The sequence below is a fragment of the Heterocephalus glaber genome, unplaced genomic scaffold (assembly GCF_053883595.1).
Source record: "Heterocephalus glaber isolate CG9 unplaced genomic scaffold, H.glaber_assembly_v1.0 deba00001481, whole genome shotgun sequence".
NCBI lineage: Eukaryota > Metazoa > Chordata > Mammalia > Rodentia > Bathyergidae > Heterocephalus > Heterocephalus glaber.
Window position 1 is genome coordinate 2,158,652 of NW_028258317.1, and position 25,462 is coordinate 2,184,113.

Below are 25,462 nucleotides of genomic sequence, written 5' to 3' on the forward strand. Positions count from 1 at the left end.
CTAGCTTTCACCATGCACTAAAGTAAAATTGAAGTAGATTGAAGATCAAAATATTAAAACAGAAACACTAAACTTGCTGGAAGATAAGTTAGGTAGAACTCTTGAAAACGTTGGCATAGGAAAAGACTTTACAAACAAAACCTCAGTAGCACAGGAACTAGCACAAAGAATCAACAACTGGGATCTCATCTTATTAAAAAGCTTCTGCACTGCAAGAGAAACTACCAACAGAGCTAAGAGACAACCTACAATGTGGGAAAAAAATTTTAGCAGCTGTTCCTCAACAAAGGACTACTATCTAGAATATATAAAGAACTTAAAAAAATCAAACCTTCCAAATATAAAGACCCAATTCAAAAATGGGCATCTGAAATGAACAGACATTTCTCAGACAAAGAAGTAAAAGCAGCAAATAAGCACATGAAAAAATGTTCATCATCACTGGTCATTTGAGAGATGCAGATGAAAACAACACTGAGATTCCACCTCACTCCAGAAAGAATGGCTGCTATCAAGAAATCAACCAATAACAAACTCTGGCGGGGTGGTGGGGAGAAAGGAACCCTTCTCCATTATTGATGGGAGTGCAGACTGATGCAAGCACTGTGGAAATCAGTATGAAGATACCTCCAAAAACTAGGATTAGAGGTCCCATTTGACCCAGCTGTTCCTCTGCTGGGTATCTTCCCAAAATAATTAAAAGAATCATACCACAGTGATATATATGCACCCATGTTTATAGCGGGACAGTTTGTAATAGCTAAAGCTTGGAAACAACTCAGTTTCCCATCAACTGGAGACTGGATTTAAAAAATGGAATACTACTCAGCCATAAAGAATGAGAAATTAGACACATTTATAGCTAAATGGATGCACACTGACACCATATTCTTAAGTGAAGTAAATAGGACACACACATGTAAATATCGAACAGTGTGAAAAACTCAAAGTATAAATAAGGATCAAAATGTGTAATTGATAATGTGAAATAAGAAGGAAAGGTCTAAAGGGTTAGGGGAAGTGGGAGGGGTTGGGGAAAGGAAAGAAGGGAATGGAATTAATATGAGAAAAGGAAAAATTGGAAACAAAGTCTTTGTAAATAGGGAGGGGTAAAGGGGTTGAAGTGAGGGCAGGGGAATGGAGAAAAAATAAGAACCAAGATACATCATGTAAAGGTACAAGTTCCCAGTGATGAATGTAACTGTATTGTATACCTAAAACATACCAATCATTTAATGGAAAAAAAAGTAAAATTTGACTGAACTGAAAAATAATAATAATAATAATAAAATAAAATAAAAATATGAAGCCTGAAAAGTATTAGGACTTCTGGTGCCAAACAAGTTAGAAAATCCACTGCATCACCTTTGTCCTTACTCTAACGATAACAAAAAACTATGAACAAAATATAACAAGTAACTGCCTGAAAAGTAAACATAAGCAGGCAGATGGGTAATGGGAGTCAAACTTGTAGTAGCAAACTATACAAGGACAAGCTTCCAAGTTTTGCTCCCTTCCCCTTATTCCTCATCACAGAATTGTGCAGTATCAGTACAAGCAGCCAAAACTGTTTCCTTGGCTGGAATAACTGGAGAAAGAAGTCCCTGAAGTCTCAAAGTTTGTGAAGAAACCTTGTTTTCTTTTTATGTTTTTCCTTTTGCTTCTTTGCCTTAAAAGCAGGTCCTAGTCATGGAACTGTGCTGCAGTTCCTAGGGTAAAAGTGACAAAACTCTAAGAAAAAAACCATATTTCTTGCCAGGAAAAGGGTATTCATGAGCTGACTGTACAAGAAAGGAGTTACCTAATTCTATAGATAAATCTGCACTATGCCCAGGCCTGAACTTCAGCTTTACACACAAGGGAAAAATCCAAAGCAACAAAGAAAAGTCCTTGAGATCTGAATTATTATTTAGACACTACTCAAATCTTGGATTGACCCTAATGTGGCACAAATATGGGACACTCAAAACCCCATAGCAAAGGTTTACAAAGTAAAGTTTCATTGGAAAAACTACACAGAGAAGAGTATATAGAACTTGCAATGTGATCCCAACAGGGCCTGCCGAAACACAAATCAACATTTTTTAGAGATTTTAATAAGTTCCAGAGTCTCATAAAGTAGTATTTGAAATGTTCAGAATACAATCCAAAATTACTTGACATACAAAGAAGAATAAAAACATATCTCAGTGTCAATGGAAAAGACAATCAAAAGATCATTCAGATGTTGGAATTATGAAAGAAGTTAAAACAGCTATCAAAATTAACATAGTCCAGGAGATAAAGGAAAACACTTTTGAAATGAATGGTAAAATAAAATTTTTCAGCAAGAAAATAGAACCTATAAAAAGAACCAAATGTGAAGCAGGCAGAGGTTTAAAGTGTTTATTTTATACCAGTTTAGCTTGAGAGATTTGGGCTATGTGTTTGGACTGAGGAAATAAAAAAGCTTGGTGTGCAACAGTTGAGTGGGTGATAGATATATGATTGGCAAGCAGACAGTTTGATAGAACAAATGAGAAGGGAGAGGGAGGAGAGAAAAGAGAAGATGAGAGAGGAGGGGATTGGCTCTATGCCATGGGCATCCTGTCTTTCAGGAGTGTTTGCGAAACAAGTGAAAGGTCAAGTTATTTTGCAATGGCAGATTGCTGATTTTCAGCAAGGAATGGTACCGCGAAGAGGCCACTGAGTGACTCTGGTTTTATATGGGCCACATGGGGATAACCTGTTAGCTCTCACTGGGATGGACAAGATCCAGTGAGATCATAGGTACAGATTATAATTGTTTTCTTATTAAATTTCCTTCAGCTTTCCACGTGGATCTCAGCTCAGATCAATTACCCAAAGTGGTGAACACCACATGGCTTGGGAACAGGGAAACTGTGGCATTGGCACCAGGTCTCCCAGAAAGGCCCACTTGTCACCTTGTACCTCCTTTGAGGCAGCTAGCACCACTGCACTGCTTTAGGTCACACAGCCTTTCTTTTTTTTTTTTTTTTGGTACTGGGGATCGAACTCAGACCTTGTGTTTGCAAGGCAGGCGGCGGAACCACTGAGCTAAACCCTTGGCGCTACACTGTCTTTCTAAGCCTGATTTTCACTTAGGGCCCCCTCTGTTTGTTTCTCTGCCTCTCTCACTAGATTCTGAGCCTTGGGGGGGGGGGGGCGGGTACCAGAGATTGAACTCAGGACCTTGCACTTGAGAGGCAGGCACTGTGCCACTGTGCTAAATCCCCAGCCCTAGATTTTGAACATTTTGAGCAAGGGTCACCATCTGCTCATCCTTATGACCCCCAATAATATCTCCTCCCCCCCAATCTAGCAGGGAATCTCAAATACATAAAGCAAATACATTGAGACATTATGAGGCAAAAAGGGTCTCTCTCTCTTTCTCTCTCTCTCTCCCCACACATGCTGCAATAGTTTGAACTTACAACCCTGAGAAAAAGGAAGGAGAGGAAAATGTCTGACCTGAAAAAAGGTAGAATTGACTACATAATTTAATTGAAGTTATAAAGAAATAAAACTACCTTTTTCTGTAGATCTAAATTTTGAGCCCCAAACTTCATACTCATTACAAATGTTTGTTGATTGAATGAGTGCATGTTGGGTGAGGGGTTCTGTGCCACAAGACCTTGGTGGAGCAGTCTTGGCTGCTTTCTAGGGAAGGCAATAACTACTAAAAAGTGATCTGCTTTCTAGTCCTTGGTTGGCTATTTAGTCCTTGGTTGGCTTTCTAGTCCTTGGTTGGCTATTGAGTAGGTTACAGGCCTCAGTTTTCTTATCTGTATAATGGACATAATGATACCTGCTCTGCCCTTCTTATAATGTTATCAGGAAGATTAAAGAAGATAATATAGGGGAAGGAATTTTATCTGGGTCTAAAATAAGGGTGTGAGGATCACCTCTCTCTTGTGGTCTGTGAACTAAAGACCAGAGGATACTCCTTCTTGTAGGATATTCCTTCTTCTCTACCCAACTTTTTTCCAGAACTGGCAAGGAGCATGACTAAGTGGTCCCCGGAACCACATGGGTACTGACTGGAGAGTAGCAAGGCTTTCATGCTGTGTATCAGAAGGGCAAATTCATCAAGCAGAAATTCACAGGATGCAAAACAAATTTAATTTCATTCATTGTGAAATCATCTGCTATGAAACAACAAATTAAGCTCTGGGTGACTATTCCTGTAAAACACGTCCTGCATGGAGCACTGCTATTAAGGGGCAGGTAGACAAGGTAAGGAATCAATTATAAACTCTGGCACATGCCATGGAGTTCGAAGACCTGTTCTACAGGTTTCCCCAGTGGAAAATAATCATGTTGCATTAGACCTTGGAAGCTGATCGAGGCAAGGTTTCTGAGACAAGTTCTGAGGTTTACAAGACAGACTTTGGCTTTTCTAAATCATTTCTGACAAGCTATTTAAAGGATTACAGCTCTGGATTCGCCACTGGCCGGCTACCATCATGGTGGAGCAAGAGGGATTATCCCCACATGGGCACCCTCCGGAAAACTGTAAGTCCCCAAAATATGCTGTTAAAGAGATAGTGAAAATATTGCAGCATTTATATTTATGCCCATTTTGAAGCAAAAGCTAAGGAAGGGAAATCACTGGGTGTTAAAACAAGTTCCTATTTTTATCATCATGCTTGAGTACAAAAAATGTCACTCAGAACTGTCTTTTAGAAAGAAGTTGTAGAATTTCAAGAAAAGCCTCACTAAAAGTCAGTGAGAGGGATCATTCTGGATTACCAATACTGTTAGTCTTATCACAGCTTAAGCTACACTTGCATGCCAGCAAGTGGGAGTGTTAACGAGGAGAACATGGGGGTTGGGGGCTAATTCAGACGTCTGTGTAAACCATCTTTTGATCTCATTCCCTAAAATAAATTCTGTCTCTCAACCTGAAAAAATAGAAGTTATTTTGAGTTTCAGACAGTGTATTTCCAGAAGTGTTGCCTACAAATGAGCTTCAGCAGAAATAAAGAACCAAACAGAACCGCAGGAAGTCAAGCGTCAGCAATAATCATGGTTGAGTAAGGTTTGCTGATGCCACCAGCATGTCCGGAAATGGTTTGGAGGACTCAGCTAACCCCCAGATTTGCAGACTAATTCAGAAGCAAAGAATTAGAGAGAAAAGACAACGTGGGGGTGGAGTAGAAAGGTCATGTTTTCAAGACAGTTCACCAGAAGAGAGGGAGACAGAGAAAAGAAAGGCGCCCCAAGAGTAAAGACAAGACCAGGCCTGCCCACGCCTGTGCTTGGCTTCTGGACAGAGCAGGATGTGCTCTCATGAGGCAGGAATCCCTGCAGTTAGGAGAATAGAAATACTTGGCAATTCTGGTCATGAAATCTGCCTGCAATATCTTTTCACTTTAAGTATAAAATGATGAGAAGTGGGTTGGAAACCCCCTTTAGCCAAAATTACTATAATTTCTCCAAAAAAAATAATGTTTTCCTTTTAAGTTGTTTTTCTCTTTCTACTTACTATAATTTCTCCAAAAAAATAATTTTTTTCTTTTAAGTTGTTTACTTACTATAATTTCTCCAAAAAAATAATTGTTTTTCTTTTAAGTTGTTTTTCTCTTTCTTGTACTGAGAATGGAACCCAGGGCCTGATGCATGCTAGGCAAGCACTCCACCACTGAACTACACCCCTGCCTTTACGTTGGTTGCTCTTTAAATCATCAGTTCCCCTCTACTGCCTAGAAAAAAAATATATTTTTTGAAGGATAATATGTGCTTGTTGATGCTTCCTCCATCTTTGTAGAACAAAAGCCTCTCAGAGCCACTGGGAGAAACTCAGAATATACAGGGACCTGGGAGTCCTGCCGAGCACCTCGGGTTACATGTTGGGGTGGTGGAGGGGACATCAAGCCAGGTCCCGGCCCCGCCCTGCACTCTGCCCTCCCTCGACTCCCTCCCCATCCAGTGCACACTCCAACCACACTGTGCTTTCATTCATGAGTTCATATGGGGAAAATATGCTCTCATTGCTTAAAGCAAACAAAAACATTGAACATCACTAAAATAATCAATAAAATATTTGACAAAGAGGATTCGAATTTAACTTCCTAGATAATTATAATGAGTTAGTCAACAATAAACCAATAGTAAAAGCCAGGCATGTGGATAACTAGTTCTACCACATTGATCTTCCTTTCTCTTTGCTCAAAGGGATTGGTCAGGGCTTCCAGGCCTCGTCTACTTCCTGTCCTCACTTCACTCATCTCCCAAATTCCAAAGCCGTTCCACATATGCCACACATTCCTTAAGGCCAGAACTGCATGTGATCCCTTCAGAGTCAACCCCAAGGAGCCTTCTGAGGGTCAGCTTTGTGCACCCCTGTTCCAAGTACTGGAGATCCACATATGCATTCAAGACACAATCCCTGCCCTTGAGTATATATAGGAACTATGATAATCAGAGGCATCTTATAATTGAACTATAATAGAGATTATTTTATTTTATTTTGCAGTAGTGGGGATTGAGCCCGCTGAACTACATTCCCAGTCCTTTTTGTTTTTTTATTTTGAGTTAGGGCCTCACTAAGTCACTAAGTTGCCTATGCTGGGCTTGAACTTGTGATCCTCCTGTCTCAACCTTCCAGAATGCTGGGATTATGAAATTTCCTTGAATGTAGTGGAACACAAAACAGAAGAAAGGAAAGCAGTTTGGTGATTCCTCAAGACATTTAACACAGAATTACCATCTGAGCCAGCAACTCTGTGCATACATATATAGTTTATCCAAAAGAATAGAAAATAGATACTCAAATAAATGCATGCACTACTCACAGTAGTCAAAAGGTAGAAACATCCCAAATGTCCATCAAAGGATGAATGGATCAACAAATTGTCATATGTCTATCCAGTGAAATATTACTCAGCCCGGAAAGGGAATGAAGTTCTGGTATCTGCTACCACGTGGATGAACCTTGTAAACTTTACACTTGGTGAAAGAACCCAGACACAAAGGTCACAAATTATAGTATTCCATTTACATGCAATATCAAGAATCCATAAAGACAGAATGCAGGCTGGTGGCTGCCAGGGCAAGGGGAGTGAGGAAGTTTCTTTAGGAGTGAGGAAAATGTGCAGAAACCAAACAGCAGCAATAGTCATGCAGCATTGTCAATGTACTAAATGCCACTGGATTGCTCTGCTTAAATAATTCATTTTATGTTATGTGAATTTCATTTTGATTTTTAAAAGAGAGAGAGAGGGCCGGGGATGTAGCTCAGTTGCTCTGGGCCTGCCTCGCAAGCGCAAGGTCCTGAGTTCAATGCCTGATACCAAAAAGAGAGAGAGGAGAAGTGAAAGTCTCTACTGAAGCTGTGTAGAAGCCAGAAAGCTTGCTGGGAGGGTGAGATGAGGGTCAGGTCTTGGAAGCCTGAGATGTCTCTAGGCTTTCCTGTAAGGAGCTGGATCATCAGCAAGGTCTTCAAACAATGGGCCGACTCAATCAGATCTGCATTTTTAAAAAGACACTTTGAGTGGAGGGCTGACAACAGTTGGAAGGTTTCTGGACTTTTGAAAACAACACATGGAATCTGCTGCCTCCATGAGAAGTCTTAGAGGCTGTACCACATATAAAACACCTGCCTGGTCATGTTCCAGAAGAGCCCCTGGAAATACCTTTGTTAAATTCAAACTCAGTGATACCAACTGGGTGAAAAATATTAGCCACCACTCTTTTAAATCAATTTTAAAAGAACATAAACCCATATCTTTTTCACATGCAGCTTTGGCATCTAACAAACTTTTTAAGGTAAAATAAATCTACTTCCTGTTCCTGTGGAGATTACTCATGAAGACTTGTCCTTGGACAAATATATTACCAAGGAAGCAACCCTATTTTTTGTTTGTTTGTTTTTTGCTACCAGAGATCGAACTTGGGTCCTTGCGCTTGCGAGGCAGGCAGCAGAACCTCTGAGCTAAATCCCCAGCCCAAGTAACCCTATTTTTGATCAGAGCAAAGTGCAGTCTGAAAAATAGGTTTAGAAAAGGAACTTTGGACCAAAGTTAATATATTTATGTCAAGAATACCACACACTGTGACTTTGTTAAAGTAGCCAATTGATTACTTGACAGGAGATAACAATTTGCATGGAGCCAGAATGAAAATCTGACCTGCTCCATATTTATGTAAGAGCTAAATTCAATGTAACTTATCAGAACCATATAGAACCTATCAAATCAAACTTTAGAGGGAATTCAAAAGACCTCCATCTTGTACTGGGCAGATCTCCCAATCAGCTTCCCTTCGTCTTTCTAGAGTCACCAGTGTTTTTCAGTGCTAAAACCAAATCCCAGCTTTCATCTCCATCAAAGCTTCTTCCAAAAGCTCTTCTTAAATATAGGATCAGTTTCATTTAAGGAGTAAAAAATAATAATAGCAGAGAAGAGAAGAAAGAAAAAGGAGCATCATTTGGCGTCTGCAATATGGAAAGAAATGCAGTCAGCTCTCCACATCCACAGGTTCCTTATCCTCAGCCTCCCTATCCTCAGGGGCCTCAAGTTCTGCATCTGTGAGTTTCACATCTACAAAGGTTGAAAATATTTTTTAAATGCATCTGTACTGAATACATGCAGATATTTTTCTTGTCATTATTCCTTAAACAATACAGTGTAGCAGTTACATTGTATTGGGTATTAAAAGTAATCTAGAGATGATGTAAGGTATATGGTAGGATTGCATAGGTTGTGTGCCTATTCAAAGCCAATTTCACATGAGGGAGTTGAGCATCCATAAATTTTGATATCCAGTGGAGGGTCCCAGACCCAGGAATACCCAGGGATAGCATTCAAAGAACAAGAATTCAGGCCAAGGATTTAGCTCAGTGGTTCTGCCACCTGCCTCGCAAGTGCAAGGTCCCGAGTTTGATCCCCAGTACCAAAAAAGAAAAACAACAAAGAGCAAGAATTCATTTCAAATGAGTTCTCAGACTGTCAATTCTAAACATGTGGTATGACTACAATGAACTTTGCAGGCAGGCTTCAGGGGAATTTTTTTACATTCCAAGTCATTCACTGAACAAATGTCTATGAAGTAGTAGTGTATGTCAGTTTCAGGATCAAAGGCTGGCATCCAGAGATAAAGATGTGCCAGGCTGGCCTTGGGAAATGCTCACAGGCAACAGACCAAGGGCAGGAGATGGGCTGGGTGACAACCCACCCACATAGGCCACAGTGAATAAGCACCAGAGATTTATATACATTATCTCTCCTTCTCACAACAAAACCTCAAGGTGGGTATTATTATCTGCACTTTAAAGAAAAGAAAAATAAAAACTGAAACTTCAAGAGCTTATAGGAGTTACCCAAGACTGCCTGGGTAGTAGTGGCAGAGGCAAAATGTAAGCCAAGACTTTGATCAAGATCCACTTAACTTCAAAAACTGTCTATTCTGCTGTTCCCAAGACTGTCTCAGTGTGAGCAAGGTTAAAATCAAGGTCATTCTGGGGCCAGGGATTTAGCTCAGTGGTTTCACCACCTGCTGTGCAAGCGCAAGGAGCTGAGTTCGATCCCTAGTACCAAAAAGAAAAGAAGAAAAATCAAGATCATTCTGATTTCTGATCTTACTCCACATTGCCTTAACTTTTCATTAACAGAAGCTGTATCTACTCTCTGAATGGATAGCAAAGATGCCAGGTTTAAAGTATTTGTGCTAATGTGGGAGGGGTGAAGAAAATGTAGTTACAGTGGACCCTTAAATTACAACCATCCTGACATATGAACAACTTGGGTTAATTAGGTTAATGGAGGATTTATCTGCCTCTTGTTATCTATAGCATGTACCCAGGTAAATGTCCAGATCTCAGCTGTATTGACTTACAACCAACTTGAGTTACAACCAGCCCTCAGGAACCGGTTGAGATTGTAAGTCAAGGATCCACTGTATTTAAATTTAACTAGCAGACGTTTGTGAACTACTATTAGAGGTTGGATTGAGATGCCACACAGCGAAGAAAACACCAGGAAAAACTTCAGGGGACTGAAGTTGGAGGTGATTTCTTGGATGAGGCACCAAAAACATAAGTAACAAAAGAAAAAATAGACAAATTGGACTACATCAAAATGAAAAACATTTATGTGTACATCAAAGGATGCTACAATAGGTAAAAAGGGAAACCCATAAAATGAGAGAAAATATTTGCAAATTCGTATCCAAGGCATTACTATCCAGAATACATAGAGAATTCCTAACAGTAATAAAAAATAAACTGATTTAAAAATGAGCAAATTACTAGAATAGACATTTCCCTAAAGAAAATATACAAATGGGCAGTAAGCATGTAAAAAGGTGCTCGACATCACTGATCCTTAGGGAAAAGCAACTCAAGAGCACAATGAGATACCATGCATACTCACTAGGATGCCTATTGTTAAAAAAAAAAAAAGGAAAGAAAATAACAATTGTTAGCAAAGGATATGGAACAATTGGAATCCTAGTGCTCAATGGAATGTAAAATGATGCAGTTGCAGTGAAGCACAGTACAGCAGTTTCTCCAAAAATTAAAACTAAAAGCCAAGCACAGTGGCATATGCCTGTAATCCCATACTCTGGGAGGCTGAGACAGGAGGATCACAAGTTGGATCCCAATTTAGGCAACTTAGGGAGTCCCTGTCTCAAAGTTTAAAATATATATACATTATAAAGGCTGTAATGTAGGTCAGTGTGAAGGCCCTGGGTTCAATCCACAGTACTGAAACAACAACAACAACAAAATATATATATATATATATGATCAAGCAATTCCACTCTGTCTTTATATCCAAAAGAATTTAAATAGGAACGTAAACATGTTTGTAAACCTATGTTTCTAGCAGCATTATTTACAACAGCCAAAATATGGAAGCAAACCAGATATCCATGGACAAGTGAATGGATGTTCAAAATATACTGAATACATAGCTTGGAATAATTTTCAAACTTTAAAAAGAAAGAAAATTCTGACATATGTTACAACATGGATGAACCTTAAAAACATTACACTAAGTGAAATCACCCAGACACAAATGGACAAGTACCGTATGGTTCCACTCATGTGAGATACTTAGAATAGTGAAATTCATAGAGATAGAAAGTAGAACGCTGACTGCCAGAGGCTAAGGGATGGAGGAAGGGGGTGAGATGGGTTTAATGGGCACAGAATTTATGTTTGGGATGATGAGAATCTTCTGGAGATGAGTTGTAGTTAGTGGTAATCATTGTACAACAATGTCATTGTAGTTAAAGCCACTGAACTATAACTTACAAATAATTAAAAAGATAAATGTCATGTTATGCAAATTTTCACAACAATAAAGCAACAAAGAGATGGTTTACAGAGCATATGTATCTACTGACCTCAAGTTCCCCTAAAATTCCATTTAATGTCCAAAAAATTTGCCTTTTAAAAATGCATTAGAGGCTGGGGATTTAGCTCAGCAGTTTCGCCACCTGCCGTGCAAGCGCAAGGACCCGAGTTCAATCCCCGGTACCAAAAAAAAAAAAAAAATGCATTAGAGGGCTGGGGATTTAGTTCAGTGATACAGTGCCTGCCTGGCAAGCTCGAGTTCCTGAATTCGATCCCCTGTACCAAAAAAGGAAGGAAGGAAGGAAGAGCATTAGAGGGGAATTGTTTAATGAGGGTAGAGCTTCAGCTTTGCAAGATGGTGAGTTTTAGAGATCAGCTGTGTAACAGTCGTGACTGTACTTAACACTGCTGGCCTGAACAGTGATATAGGCGGTGTTATGGCTTGTATCTAAGTCTCCTCCCAGAGCCTCACATAGTCATAGGTGGGGCTTTTTCAGAGGTGGCTGAATCTAGAGTGTGTGATGCTGGGATTAAAGGTGTGTGATTACTAAATTAGTCCACTCATTGGTTTGGCACCACCCTAGTCCCAGTAGCCTAGATAGAGTATTAAAGGGGCAGGAAAAAAGCTGCTAAGGTCCTTTGCTTGCTTTGCTATCTTCTGCTCACCATGAACTGTATCTCCTCTCTGATGCCCCTCTGCCATGCCACCCTGCCTTGGAGCCAGCCATCTATGGACTGAAACTTCTAAAACTATGAGCCAAATAAACCTTTCCTCCCATAACTTTGGGGATCAGGTATTTTGTCTCAGCAAGGAGAAAAGTAACTAAGACAGATGGTAAAGTTTATGTTTCATATTTTACCACAATTAAAATGTTTAAAAATATCTGTTAGAACACTGGAAAGCAAGAATGAGTGCTACCAAGCCACTAGATACAGTGAGGAATTTCTGCATGATAGCAGAGGAGAAGCAATAGAGAGACTGAAGGAGAAATAGGAAAGAAGAAACTTTAGCTAGAAATACTTGTCCAAGGCCTTGCTGTGAAAAGGGGTCAAAGCAGAGGACAGTGATTATCCAGGAAGCTAACTGGGATGCCCCACAGGGCAGTGGTTCTCAGTCTTGAACAAGCATTATCAGTACTTGAGGGGCAGAGTAAAGCACAGATTTCTGGGCCCCATCCAGGGTTTCTGATTTGAGTGACCTGGGTAGAGTTTGAGAATTTGCATTTCTAATAAACTCCCAGTTGTCACTAGTAAACACCAGTGAAGCTGGTGCTGCTAGACCTATATGTCCTTCCTGGTCCCTCACCTGTCATGAGAGACATACAGCATCTCTCCCAAGAGAGATACAAGAAAACTCAAGGGATGAAGGAGCAGGCACCTCCACACCAAGGGATGACTGCCAGAGAACAGCCTGTATTCCTCCACGGTGCTGGAAAGCAGCTACTGGACCATGTCCCTAACATCATAAGCTTAACAGAGATTCTTGAAGTCAAAGAAGAATGGGAAGCCAAGTAATTGATTGCCAATTACTTTTTTTGAGGAAAGGTAACATCAGAAAAGAGCATCAATGCCAAGAAAGAGAATACACAAAGAGGTAGAATTAAACAGAGATATTAAATTCATGCAACTAATATTCTCAGATAGACTCTAGAGTCACACATACAAAAGATAGGAGACAGAGGAAGGGGAGGAAAGGGAAGAGGAGAAAGAAGAAAATGAAGAGACTATCATAAGCATTCACACACACATAGATTTTAATTTTTAAGTATAACATATATAAAGTGTGCACCATCAAAAGCACAGCTCAGCGAATGTTTATACTGTACATACCCTTCAAATCACCACCTAGATCAAAATAAAGAATATATCCAGTTCTCCAGAAAGTTCCTTTGCCAGTCAATAGCATGAGATAATCACTACTTTGTCCTCATCATCATAGATATCTTTTGCCCATTTTTGAACCTCACATAAATGAAGTAAAACATCATGTACTCTTTTTTTTTTTTTTTTTTTTTTTTTTTTGGTACCAGGGATCGAACTTGGATCCTTCTGCTTCCAAGGCAGGCAGCAGAACCACTGAGCTAAATCCCCGGCCCCAACATCATGTACTCTTGTGTCAAGCTTCTTTAACTCAATTTTTTGTCTGTGAAGTTCATCCTCCCAATATGTATGAGTAGTGATCTGTCCTTTTTCATTGATGGTAGTATTCTACTGATAAATGTCAGTTCATTTTGTTGTTCCTAGTTTGTCTCTTATAAATGATGCTGCTAAGAATGTTCATGTATATATATTTGATGAACATTAGAACTCATCTGTCACTTAGTGACATTGTTTGCGCCTAAGATGTACTTTTGTTTAACTCTAATATGTACTATCAAATGGTTTTCCAAAATGGTTGTGGCCACCATCCATGTGTAGGAGTTCCAGTTGGTCTGTATTTTTGCCAACAGTAGATTTTATAGTTCTTTTAATTATAGCAAATGATGAGGGAGAGGTATTACATGGTTTTAATTTGCCTTAGCCTAGTGAACAATGGTATGGAGTGCCTTTTCATATGCTGATTGATTATTTGCATATCCTCTTTTGTGAATTATTCTTTATAGTCTTTGGCCTATTTTCTTGTTGGCTCAATCTTTTCTTATTGATTTCTAATGTTTTTTATATATGGTGGATGCAAGTCCTTTGTCAGAGATGTGTATCACTAATATTCTGTGCCAGTCTGACTTGTCTTTTTGCGCTCTTAATGATACCTTGGATAGGAAGTTATTCATTTTAATGAAATACAGTTTATCAGGTGTTTCTCTTTATTTATACTGTTTGTATCCTATTTTAAAAGACTGCTTCAAGAGCAGGAAGATATTCTATGTTTCCTTTTAGAATCTTTATTATAATTTTCTCTTTTACTTTTACATCTATGATTCATTGTGAACTTTTGTATATGATATGATGGGTACAGTTTGTTTCTTTTACTTCCCCTTTTTTATTCACATCCAATTGATCCAACCCTGTTTACTGAAAATGTACTAATAAATTTCTCCACTAACTTACTGTAGAACATTTGCTCTAAATCAAGGTATTTATATGAGTAGAGCTATTCTTTCTGGGCCTTCTATTCTATATCAGTAATCTGTCTGCTTTAACTTCTGTGGCTTCATAATCAGTATATATCTGATAGTGGAAGTCCCCAAGCTCTGTTCATCTGCAATACTGCCTTCACTCTTCTAAGTCCTTTGCTTTCACATAAATTTTATTTATTTTATTCTTTGTTTGGTTGGTTTTGTTTTTTGAGACAAGAACTCACTATGTAGTTCAGGCGGGTCTTAAACTCACTATGTAGCCCAGACTGGCCTTGAACTCATGGCAATCCTCCTGCTTCAGCCTCCTGAGTGTTGTGATTACATGTACGTGCCACCATGTCCAGCCACATAAATTCTAGAATAAACTTGCCAATGTCCACCAAAATAAAAAGAAAAGAAAACTTCCTAGACTTCTATTGAGTTTGCAGTAAATCTCCAGGCCAGTTGAAAGAAAGTAATGTCATCAATATTGTGTATTTCAGTCCATGGATAACATAGTTTATCCTTCAGTTTACTGTATTCTTGACTTTCTCTCAGTAATGTCTTTTGGTGGTCAGCATACTATTTTCTTAAATCTTTCATTAGATTTGTTCCTGTACCCAACAACCACAACTTACAGGAGGAGAGGTTTAATTTGGCTCACATATTCAGGGGATCTAGTCCATAGTCAGCTGGCTCCAAGGCAGAAACATCATGGCTGAAGAGCATGGTTGAGTAAAGCTGTTTAGTTCATGGTGGCCTAGAAGCAGAGCAAGGAACAGTCAGTCCCAAAGAGAAAGGAGTGAGAGATCATGCCTCCATAGCCACCAAGATACATAAAGAAGTGTGTCCTACCAGTCCCCTAGGCAGCTCCTAAGACAATCAAGTTGACACAATCAAGCTTAACTGTCACAATTCCTAAATATTATGTTTTTTGTTGTCACTGTAAATATTTTCAAACTTTTATTTGAATTTTTTAGTTGTTTGTTACTAGTATGCAGTACATGTGAGTTTTGTATATTGACCTGGTATTCAGCTCCTTTACTAAATGTATTTAATATTTAATGTTAGATTTTCTTTACATACATAGTATCTATAAAATTAACAGTTTCATTCATAGTTATAGCTACTGGGAGGCCAAGGCAGCTACTGGAAGGCTGAGACAGGAGGATCACAAGTTCAAGGTCAACCTGGGAAACTTAGCAAGACCTTGTATCAAAATAAAAAGCAAGAAGGGCTGGGATATAGCTCAATGTGAGGCCCTAAGTTCAAACCCCAGTACCGAGAAGGAGAAAAACCTATAACAAATTTTGGCAAATGTATATAGTCATACACCACCAACAATATTAAGCTATATAATATTTCCATCTCTCAAAAAGTTCTTTCAGTGCTCTTTTGCAAAAAGTGGTAGGGGCAAAGTCATATTACTAGCTCTGTCTTGGACAAGAAGGGAAAGCTCCAGGTAACTAGCATGGAGTTGCAGAATAAAGGTTAGGTAGATTCTGTTGTAGAAGAAATGTGAGAAGTAATGCTTGTCTGTGGAGTTGCTTCTCCAACTCAGCTGCACACTAAGATCAGGGAGTCTGATTTACTCCAGCCTGGGTGGAGCTCAGGTACTGGGCCCTTGCAGGTGATAAGCTTGTGCAACTAAAGCTGAGAATGATTGGACTTGAAAGAGGTTGTCTTTGCAGGTGGAGGTGCTTTGTAAATTTGTAAAAACTTGTAAATTTGTAAAAAGGAAATTATTTAAAAGGAAAAAAATACCTAATTCTATCACTTTAGCACAGCAAATACCTCAAGGCTTTGTCCACACGCAGATCTAATTTTTGTACAACTATATTCATTCTGACAATGCAATTTCACTTTGACTTCCTTAGTTACCACTTATCACAAACATCTTGCTTCTATCCCTACACTGGGGGGCAGTTTAGGGTCATGATTCCAAGCAAAGTGTGGGCTTGGAATTAGAAAACCCTGGGTTAAAATGGCAGCTTCTTCACACACAAGCAGTGGGTCTTTAGCAAACTCCTTAACATACCTGAGCTTCTGAGACTCCAGTGGTGACACCGGAATGACAGTGCCTACCTCACAGGTTCATTCTGGGTAATGATGTTTGTAAAGACACCTGGCACTCATCAGGCTTTCAGTGAATAGGTGCTCTTATTGTTGGAACAGATGGGGTCATCCGTGGAAAGCAGTGACACTCTAGGGCAGGAAGTATAGACAGACCCAGGAGTTGGGAAAGGAAGGAAGAAAACTCATCCACCCTCAGCAATAAGGACCCAAGCACCCTGGGGAGTGAGTGGCTGAAGGAAGTTGTACATGTATTTGTGGTTGCACTTGTGTACATTTGTGTGTGTGTGTTTCTTTGTGTATATACTAAAGAACTGGAATTCCAGGCCTATGCGAGCATAATTCTGGAAGAGGGAGAATTCAAAAGGGTCTCTGGACCATCTGTCTCAATCATAACACAGTTAATGGTCACAGGAGCCATAGAGAATGGAGTCTCCAGGCCAACTGAGCACATTTCCCTTTTTTTTTTCTCCTTGAGCTTAGAAAAGCAGGCTGATTCTGAGGAGGACTAGGGGAATATTCCTGGAGGTCTTATAATTAATTATCACAGGATATCAGGCCCTGGAGGGTGAATAAAAGCATTCTTGTGTCAGGCAGAGTAGGAATATCAAGATTGGAAAAATATAAATCTATAGAGACATAATTCCTGGTACTTTTTTTTAATCCTTCCAACAATCCTATAAAATTGGCATTATCACCATTTTACAGAAGAAGAAGAAACTGAGACATAGACCAGTTCAATTAAGTTGTCCCAGATCACAGTCAATGGTAGAGTCAGAACAGAAATCAAAGAGCCTAGGTACCCCATGCAGGTGACCTGGGGCATATTAATTGTAACTAATTTTGAGCCATCTTCATAAAGCCATCCTAATTTCCTCAAGCTTTCTCATTAGTATATTCCACCTTTAGGTGGAACCAACATTTTTGTGCATGTAACCTTTCACTTTTGTTGAATTATTGCTTTAGGATTATTTTCCCTGAGCAGTATGACTTGGTCCAAGGAGCCAAATAACTTTAGAATTATTGCTACCTACTGCTGTAATGTTTACCACACAGGCTACACCAGTTTACAATGCCACTAGCAGGATATGAGTTCACCATTTTCACCACCACCTCAAGTAGCATAGGTGGAATTATTGGTATAGATACATATATACTTCTAATTTTTTTAATATAATAGCTACAAAGTTGGAAATTTGAAGCATCTGGTTTGCTGGTCAGCTGGTTTCTGAAGTTTCTCTTTATTTAAGACCTTTTCATTCACCAAGTCAGCTCCCCTGGAGTTGAGATTTTATCCTCTACCAGACCAGGCCCTGGACTTACTTTCAGACTATCAGGAACTCAGGAGCTTTTGTCCTTTAATCTGCAGCATGCTCCAAATGCTACAAGATAAGTTTGCCTTTTCTGATCCCATGGAATTGGAAGGACTACCTGTCCACCTGGTCTCCAAAGCACCTGGAGATCTTGTTAAAAATGAAGATTCTGATTATCTGATTCTATGAGTCAAGGGCAGGGCCTAATAGTCTAATAAATGTGCTGTTGGTCTGCAGACCACACTCTGAGTAACAAGAACCTAAGACTCCTCTACTCCTTAGATGAGTTAGACAAAGCCCAGAAGACCCCCCGCCCCAGAGAACTCCCTAATCCCAGCTCTGCCACCGTCAGGGTCCAGGACCTTGGTCTACATGGGTGTCCACCCTTTTGACCTTCCTGGTCCACATTCTGAGTGAAGAGGAATCATGGTGAGCCACATATACAATATTATGGTTAAGTATGTAGCAAAACTTTCTGGTTTTTTATATTTTAGCTTACTAAATTATTTTACAAAATAACACAACATGCCCAAATTTAATAATTAAATCAGAAAACTTACACATCTGCTTAATATTTCTGTCTTCACAGGTACACACATGTGTTGGTGGGCTGAAATACTGTTACTGATAATCACTTTGATTTACTCACCAGGTCACAGAAGTCTGACACAGTACACACAGTGATTTGACCGTGTTTGGCAGGCACAGGAGGTGGAGTTAGCACTGCACTGTGCCCTACCCCATTCACCGTTCTGTTGTCACCTACAGTCCATACTCAAGCAACACACAATCAAGTCATGACAAATATCACTAAAAATCACATACTAGTGTTAAAGCTTACAGTCTTGTGGGGCAACATAACTAGCTATACAGGGTCACATGCAGCCCATAGGCCACAGTTTGGACATATCGACATACCTGGTCAGTCCTCTCTCTCTCTTTCTCTCTCTCTCCCTCTCCCTCTCTCTCTCTCAGCCTCAGTTCTTCCATCTATATAATGAAAGAATTAGACTAGAAAAGACACTCTGAGTTCTTCCTATAGTTCTCATTTCCATCTTGAAATTATTTAGCCCATTCATATTATTTCCACATAATGTTCATCCTTTTATCTCAAAGGATAGGCACAGATCTCCTTTTGAGCACTGGAAATACTGTATGAGGATCAACAAGCTAGATATAGTCCCTCCTCTTATGGGAACCCAAGTGCTATGGAAAAGTCAGGCAAATTTGAGTTGGAAAATATGTGGTGTGATCAAAAACTACAGTAAATGCAGTGAATGTTAACATCTTTTAAAAATTTATTACAGTAAAAGATCCATTGCCATTAATCTCCCTCAAAATACTCCCTCTGGCTTCAAACACACTTATTCCATCATTCATGCTACTTTCTGAAGCATTTCTGGAAGTCTTTTTTCATGAGTGTCTTTAGACACACTGTCATGGCCACCTTGATGTCCTGAATTGATTCAAAACACTTACCTTTCATTGTCATTTTGATTTGGGGGAAAAGACAGAAGTTGCACAGTGCCAAGTTCAGTGCATAAGATGAATAAGGACACACCATAATGTTTTGAATTGACAAAAATCACCATCAACATTGTGAGCTTTTTCCCCCCTGTAGCGCTGCTAGGCCTGCAGGTCTGTGAGGAACCGCGTAAGCGGGTCTTTATTCTGCAAGATGGGGTTTGTTAAAGTTGTCAAGAATAAGGCCTACTTTAAGAGATATCAAGTGAAGTTTAGAAGAAGACAAGAGGGGAAAACTGATTACTATGTTCGGAAACGCTTGGTGATCCAGGACAAAAATAAGTACAACACACCTAAATACAGGATGATGGTTCGTGTAAGTAACAGAGATATCATTTGTCAGATTGCTTATGCCTGTATTGAAGGGGATATGATAGTCTGTGCAGCTTATGCACATGAACTACCAAAATATGGTGTGAAAGTTGGCCTAACAAATTATGCTACAGCATATTGTACCGGCCTGCTGCTGGCCCACAGGCTTCTTAATAGGCTTAGCATGGATAAGAGCTATGAAGGCCAGGTGGAGGTGACTGGAGATGAATACAATGTGGAAAGCATTGATGGTCAACCTAGTGCCTTCACCTGCTATTTGGATGCAGGCCTTGCCAGAACTACAACTGGCAATAAAGATTTTGGAGCTCTGAAGGGTGCTGTGGATGGAGGCTTGTCTATCCCTCACAGTACGAAACGATTCCCTGGTTATGATTCTGAAAGCAAGGAGTTCAATGCAGAAGTACATCGGAAGCACATCATGGGTCAGAACATTGCTGATTATATGCATTACCTAATGGAAGAAGATGAAGATGCTTACAAGAACCAGTTCTCTCAGTACATAAAGAACAATGTAACTCCAGACATGACGGAGGAGATGTATAAGAAAGCTCATGCTGCTATACGAGAGAATCCAGTCTATGAAAAGAAGCCGAAAAGAGAAGTTAAAAAGAAGAGGTGGAACCGTCCCAAAATGTCCCTTGCCCAGGAGAAAGATAGGGTAGCTCAAAAGAAGGCAAGCTTCCTCAGAGCTCAGGAGCGGGCTGCTGAGAGTTAAACCAAATTTTCTATGAAGATTTTTCAGATGACAACCAATAAACTTATTCATCAAGCAACTGCTTCTGTGTTAAGCTCTTGTTATGAGAGTCTAAGAAATACACTGAAGTATAAAAGCAAAGGAGTTGACAGGTTTTTTTTCTCCAAGAAACAGGTGTAATTTGTTCCAGAAACAACCAACTTGTGTTTTGATTCCTGCAAAGTTCTTACCTATTCTTTTTTTTTTTTTTTTTTTGGTACCAGGGATCAAACTTGGGACCTTGCGCTTGCAAGGCAGGTGGCGGAACCATTGAGCTAAACCCCCAGCCCTCCTTTTCTTTTTATTATCCCTCAAATTGTATGGTATAGCTCTCCCTAAAAGTTTTGCAAGCAACAGACCAATCAGTGATCACTAGGAAATAATTCTTCTGTCCATTCATTATAACCAGATCATTAATGGGAAGAAAACATACCTCAAAAGTATACAATCTCAAAGGAAACAAAACTGGCAATGAGTGATGGCTTCTAATTTTTGAGAGAAAGCAAATGAAGAGCACAGATTCAGTACATTCACTTTAACCAGGTAAAACCTCTGTGCAGAAAATAGAAGTGCTTCTAGTTTCAAAAGGAGATGTCTCATGTTATGGAGATGTTGAAGGACACATGCCAGATCTGACTATGAAAATATATGGAAGAGGATCAAATATTAAATCTTGGATATCAAGTTTGTGGGAAAAAATAGTCAGTGGGTAAATTTATATGTGTCTTTTAAGAAACAGCCCTTTTAGACCACAGGAAACACTGAAAATGGAAAATCAAAGGTCTTTAATGATTTATTTTAGTCTTGCTCTTAACAGTTACCAATTTCCCCATAGCTCAAATTCTGGGTAAGTGGATTTCTGGTGTATGGCCTCAAGATGTCTCTTCTGCAATGCTGGGGCTCAAGCCTGCTAAGCAAGCACTGCCACTGAGGTACATTCTCAGCACAAGGGAGTTTAGTTTATTGTTCTGTTTTTTGGTACCAGGGTGCAGTACCTTGCACTTGCAAGGCAGGTGGTGGAACCACTGAGCTAAATCCCTGGCCTGAGCCCAAGGGATTTCAAAGGGCTTGGTAGGCTTGGCTGATACTACCCATCCAATTATTATTATTTTTTTAGACCACAAGGGCTTGCTATGCAGTCTGGGCTGGCCTTGAACTTATGATCCTCCTGCCTCAGCTTCCCTTGAGTGCTGGGATTATAGGTGTGTGCCACTATGCCCCACCCCATCCAGTCTGTAGGTTAATAAAAATTTGCCTAATTTCAGCCACTAAAATTGCTAATTGCATACTGTCAAGGAGAATACTTTCTCAAGTTCAAGACCAGGGAATGTGCTCAAACTACCTGTGACATTTGATGTCTGAAAGAGATTAAAATTATGTAAGTATAGTACAATAAACCATGCTATTGACTCAACATCTGTTTTATAAAGGAGTAATTTTAATCTGCTTTGCAGTCTTGTTAATATGCAAACATTACCATGCGAAGACATTACTAAATTTGTATAAATTTTAAACAGCTTCAATGCAAACAATGTTTCCACCAATGGTATTTTGGCTAATATAAATCCACAAAATACTCACTGTTGATGTTTATGGAATGAGGCTTTTCATAGTTTTTTTTAGTCACTCTTCAAGATAGTTACACAGTGAATGGAACTGGCAAATGTAAGGACTTCTAAAAGCAGGAATTGGCACATGGTGGCATTTGCCTATAGTCCCAGCACACAGGCTCAGGCCGGAATATCACTGGAGTCTAGGCGTTTGATACCACCTGGGCAACAGAGCAAGACCCCATCTCAAAAAAACAAAAGGAGTGAAATCTTGTGGAGATGTTCATCTGTACTGCCTTCCGTTACCATACTCCTCTCTATTTAAGATGATGGCTTCTTAGGCCCCAAGAGAAAGGATCAGAAGCCATTCTTTTAAATGTTCAAAATGGATGTTCAGAAGTGGTAAGTTTCCTATGATGGTACTTATTCAAATTAAGAGTCATTTGTATAGGAAATTTTCTTCCACAATAATGTTTTTAGGTTATTTAATATTAAAAAGTGTTCCATTTCCATTTGATTTGCTGTAACTTTGAGAGCAATACAAGAATAAAGCTCCTTTTCTAATTCTTCACGAATTTCACTTGGAGCACCATGCAATAGGTAGTCTTTGAGTAACTGACAGGCTTTTGCCAAGTTTGGTTGTATTACTTCTGAAGTACACTTCATTGTATTTTGATCACAACTAGTTCTACAATCTGTGCCATAGACACAGTCCAGGTCAGACTCACAAAGGCGATCCTTGATAAGTTCTTTCAGGTTTGTCTCTGGCACAATTTTTCTCATATCCACCATTTTCAAATCATACTTCTCATTATATCCTAGGTTTTTGGCACTAGTATCATACGTGAGAAAGTTTCCATAGGGTCCATGGAAGACATCTTCCACAAATTCTAGAAGTTCTATGGCTATTTTAGCCTTTCTAGGCCATGACGGTGTGAACAGCTGATCCATTCTTCTTCTGAACCCAGATGGAATAAAAAGTTCAATGACCCATGGGAGGCTCACTCCATAGAGAGAGGTATATTCAACACTTTCCATCATGTAGAGGTCACTGCAGAATCCCATTAGTTTTGGGGTATGTTCTTTATCTTGAAGTTTTACCATGAGAAGAAATTCATTTAACTGAAGGAGTGCCCATGCCGACTTTGCTTCACCCAAGGAGACCTGGCCATCTTTGTCTCCATCAGCTACCGTCAAGATGAGATTAACCAGTTCAGAGAGGTTTCCTTGGTCACCCAATTTTGCCTGTCAAAGACAAGAATCTGGCAATTTTACAGAAGGAAAGGAAAAGACCTATTTAACATACTAAGTTGCTGTGTGGGTGTTACTACCATGCTAATAATAATCCTGCTACTGAATCTGCATAAAGGAGTTTTATATGTTAAATCTCCAAATGTGTTGCTTTTAAAAAAACATTTTTAACTGCAATTACTCCCCCCCCCCCGCCTTTTTTTTCAGAGACAGGGTCTTGCTATGTAATGCAGTCTGGCCTTGAACTCATCACTGTATCCCCTGCTGGCTACAAGCTCGCAGTGATCCTCCTGCCTCAACCCCCCAAGTGCTAGGATTATAAGCATGCACCGCTATGCCCAGCTAAAACCTTTAAATGTGTATGTGTGTGTGTGTTTTTCATTTCAGAAATAACCAACCCTAACTCCTTCAGCCCTCTCAGACCCTTAGGATAGTACCAAGACACTATTTTTTGTCTTATTTATACATTTACTTCCAATTTTCATTTTAAGGTACATCAAACTTGTAACAATGGTCAAGTGAAAACTATTTTATATCATATTAACATTTATTGTTTCAATAATGGAGGTAAAGTTTTCCCTGTTAAGGTTCTTTGGGAGAAAATAGTCTGAAATGCATGTAAAACAGCCAAAGAAAGCTTTTGTGAAAATAAAACAGCAAAGCAAATTCTTAAAAGAAAAAAACAAAACATTTTGAATCTATTCAGAACATCAAAACAGTCATGAAAAAAAACTTATGGCAAAAGTGAGGGATGAGCGTGTCAAAGCAACGGGGAGTACTTAACCATTGAGTCCTTTTGATATCTCTTTTCTCACCACTTCTCTTCCATGTTCTACATTCAGGAACCTCTTTCTATTTCTCACAAGGCTCACACTCTTTGCAGGTTCTTTTGCGATGCCTTCCCTTCTGCCTGAAGCATGGTTCTGCTTCCCCTTGGATCCCACACCCCATCCTTCAAGTGTCAACTTAGGAATGAGTCCCCGTGGGAAGTCTCCTTTGATTCCCATTGGTCTGGGTAAGACCCATTTTCTATTTGTTTCCATGGAATCTTGTGATTTTTCAAGTGAAACACTTATCAAATGAAGAAGTGTGATCACAAAATAGGACTTTGTGTGCCATAGGTGTAGGCATTCTTCTGAAAGTGATTATGGGACCTAAAGAAAGGACAAATAGGCTTGAGTTTTAAGAAGATCACTTTTTCCACATTTTTTATTAGGGTATATTGGTTATACATATTAATAGGGTTTATTTTGGAAGATTTGTACACACAAGTAACATACTTTAATTATCTCCCACATCATCCCACTTGCCCCGCCCCCCTAGTTCCACATGGGGTTTTTTTGAGGGGGGTTCCATGTATATAGTGTGTTTTGGTCATATTTTTGCCCCCTGATCCCACCCTTAAACCCCCTACCCCTTCACTTCCTCCCTTCCACTATGTCTACTTTCTTGTCATTTTTAATTCCACGTATTAGGAAGAACATGCAATATTCATATTTCTGAGTCTCACTTATTTTTCTCAGCATGATGATCAACAGATCCATCCATTTTCCTGCACATAACAAATTTTCATTCTTTTGTATGGCTGAGTGATAATGCATTTATATATATAACACATTTTTTATTTCTTTCTCAGGTAGTCCATAACTGGTGTATAGAAAAGTAATTGATTTTTTAATGTTGATTTTACATCCTGAAACTTTGCTGGATTTGTTTATCAGCTCTAAAATTGTTTTGGTGCAATCTTTAGGGTCTTCTAAATATAGGATCATATCATTTGTCAACACGGCTAATTTGACTTCTTCCTTTCCTATTTGTAGCCCTTTCATTGCTTTCTCTTGCCTAACTTCTCTAGTTAAAAATGTCAAGAACTATATGAATAGGAGTGATAAGAGTAGACATGCTAAACTTTTTCCTGATTTTAAAGGAAATGCTTTCAGTTTTTCCCGATTCAGGATGTTGGCTGTGAGTTTATCACATATGGCCTTTATTTTACTAAGGAGTGGTCCTTCAATACCTACTTTCTTCAGAGCTTTTTATCATGAAAGGATGCTGAATTTTGCCTAAGGCTTTTCCAGTTGAGGTGCTCATGTGAATTTTCATCCTATATTCTGTTTATGTGGTGTATTATATTAATTGCTTTGCAAAAGGGAGATCACTTTTGCTATAGACCAGAGATTCAGTTAGAAGTGATGAGATCCAATGTAAGGAAGCCAGGAAAAAGACCTGTAGGACTTCAAACAAGAGTTGATAAAAAGCCTGGACTGGAAGAGCAACAGTGAGAAATGAGAGACGTGGATGAACCAAGATGGATATGGAGGCAAAAT

General features: G+C 39.3%; 3 protein-coding genes across 7 annotated transcripts in view; 2 read left to right on the forward strand and 1 right to left on the reverse strand.

Annotated features, from left to right (window-relative positions):
* Positions 1-4,320: 4,320 nt before the first annotated feature.
* Ptpn3 (protein tyrosine phosphatase non-receptor type 3) overlaps positions 4,321-25,462 on the forward strand; it is a 158,254-nt gene continuing 137,112 nt past the window's right edge. For 2 of the 5 annotated variants that reach the window (XM_087183585.1, XM_087183586.1), the window contains exons 1-2: positions 4,322-4,515; positions 24,019-24,150. In XM_087183585.1, coding sequence (XP_087039711.1) covers positions 4,467-4,515; positions 24,019-24,150 — 181 coding nt within the window. In that variant the 5' untranslated portion in view covers positions 4,322-4,466. Of the gene's footprint in view, positions 4,516-24,018; positions 24,151-25,462 lie in introns of all 5 variants that reach the window. The other 3 variants (XM_087183587.1, XM_004848143.4, XM_087183588.1) reach the window with 3 other exon arrangements.
* Positions 19,346-20,374, forward strand: LOC101720288 (large ribosomal subunit protein uL18). Its single transcript, XM_004848146.3, has one exon. It carries the CDS (start codon positions 19,423-19,425, stop codon positions 20,314-20,316), a length of 894 nt encoding a protein of 297 aa, XP_004848203.1. The 5' UTR covers positions 19,346-19,422; the 3' UTR covers positions 20,317-20,374.
* LOC106009692 (divergent protein kinase domain 1A-like) lies at positions 21,753-23,218 on the reverse strand. Its single transcript, XM_087183546.1, has 2 exons — positions 23,213-23,218; positions 21,753-23,129 (listed from the first exon to the last, which is right to left on the reverse strand). The coding sequence occupies exons 1-2, from the start codon at positions 23,216-23,218 to the stop codon at positions 22,317-22,319; spliced, it is 819 nt and encodes a 272-aa protein (XP_087039672.1). The 3' UTR covers positions 21,753-22,316.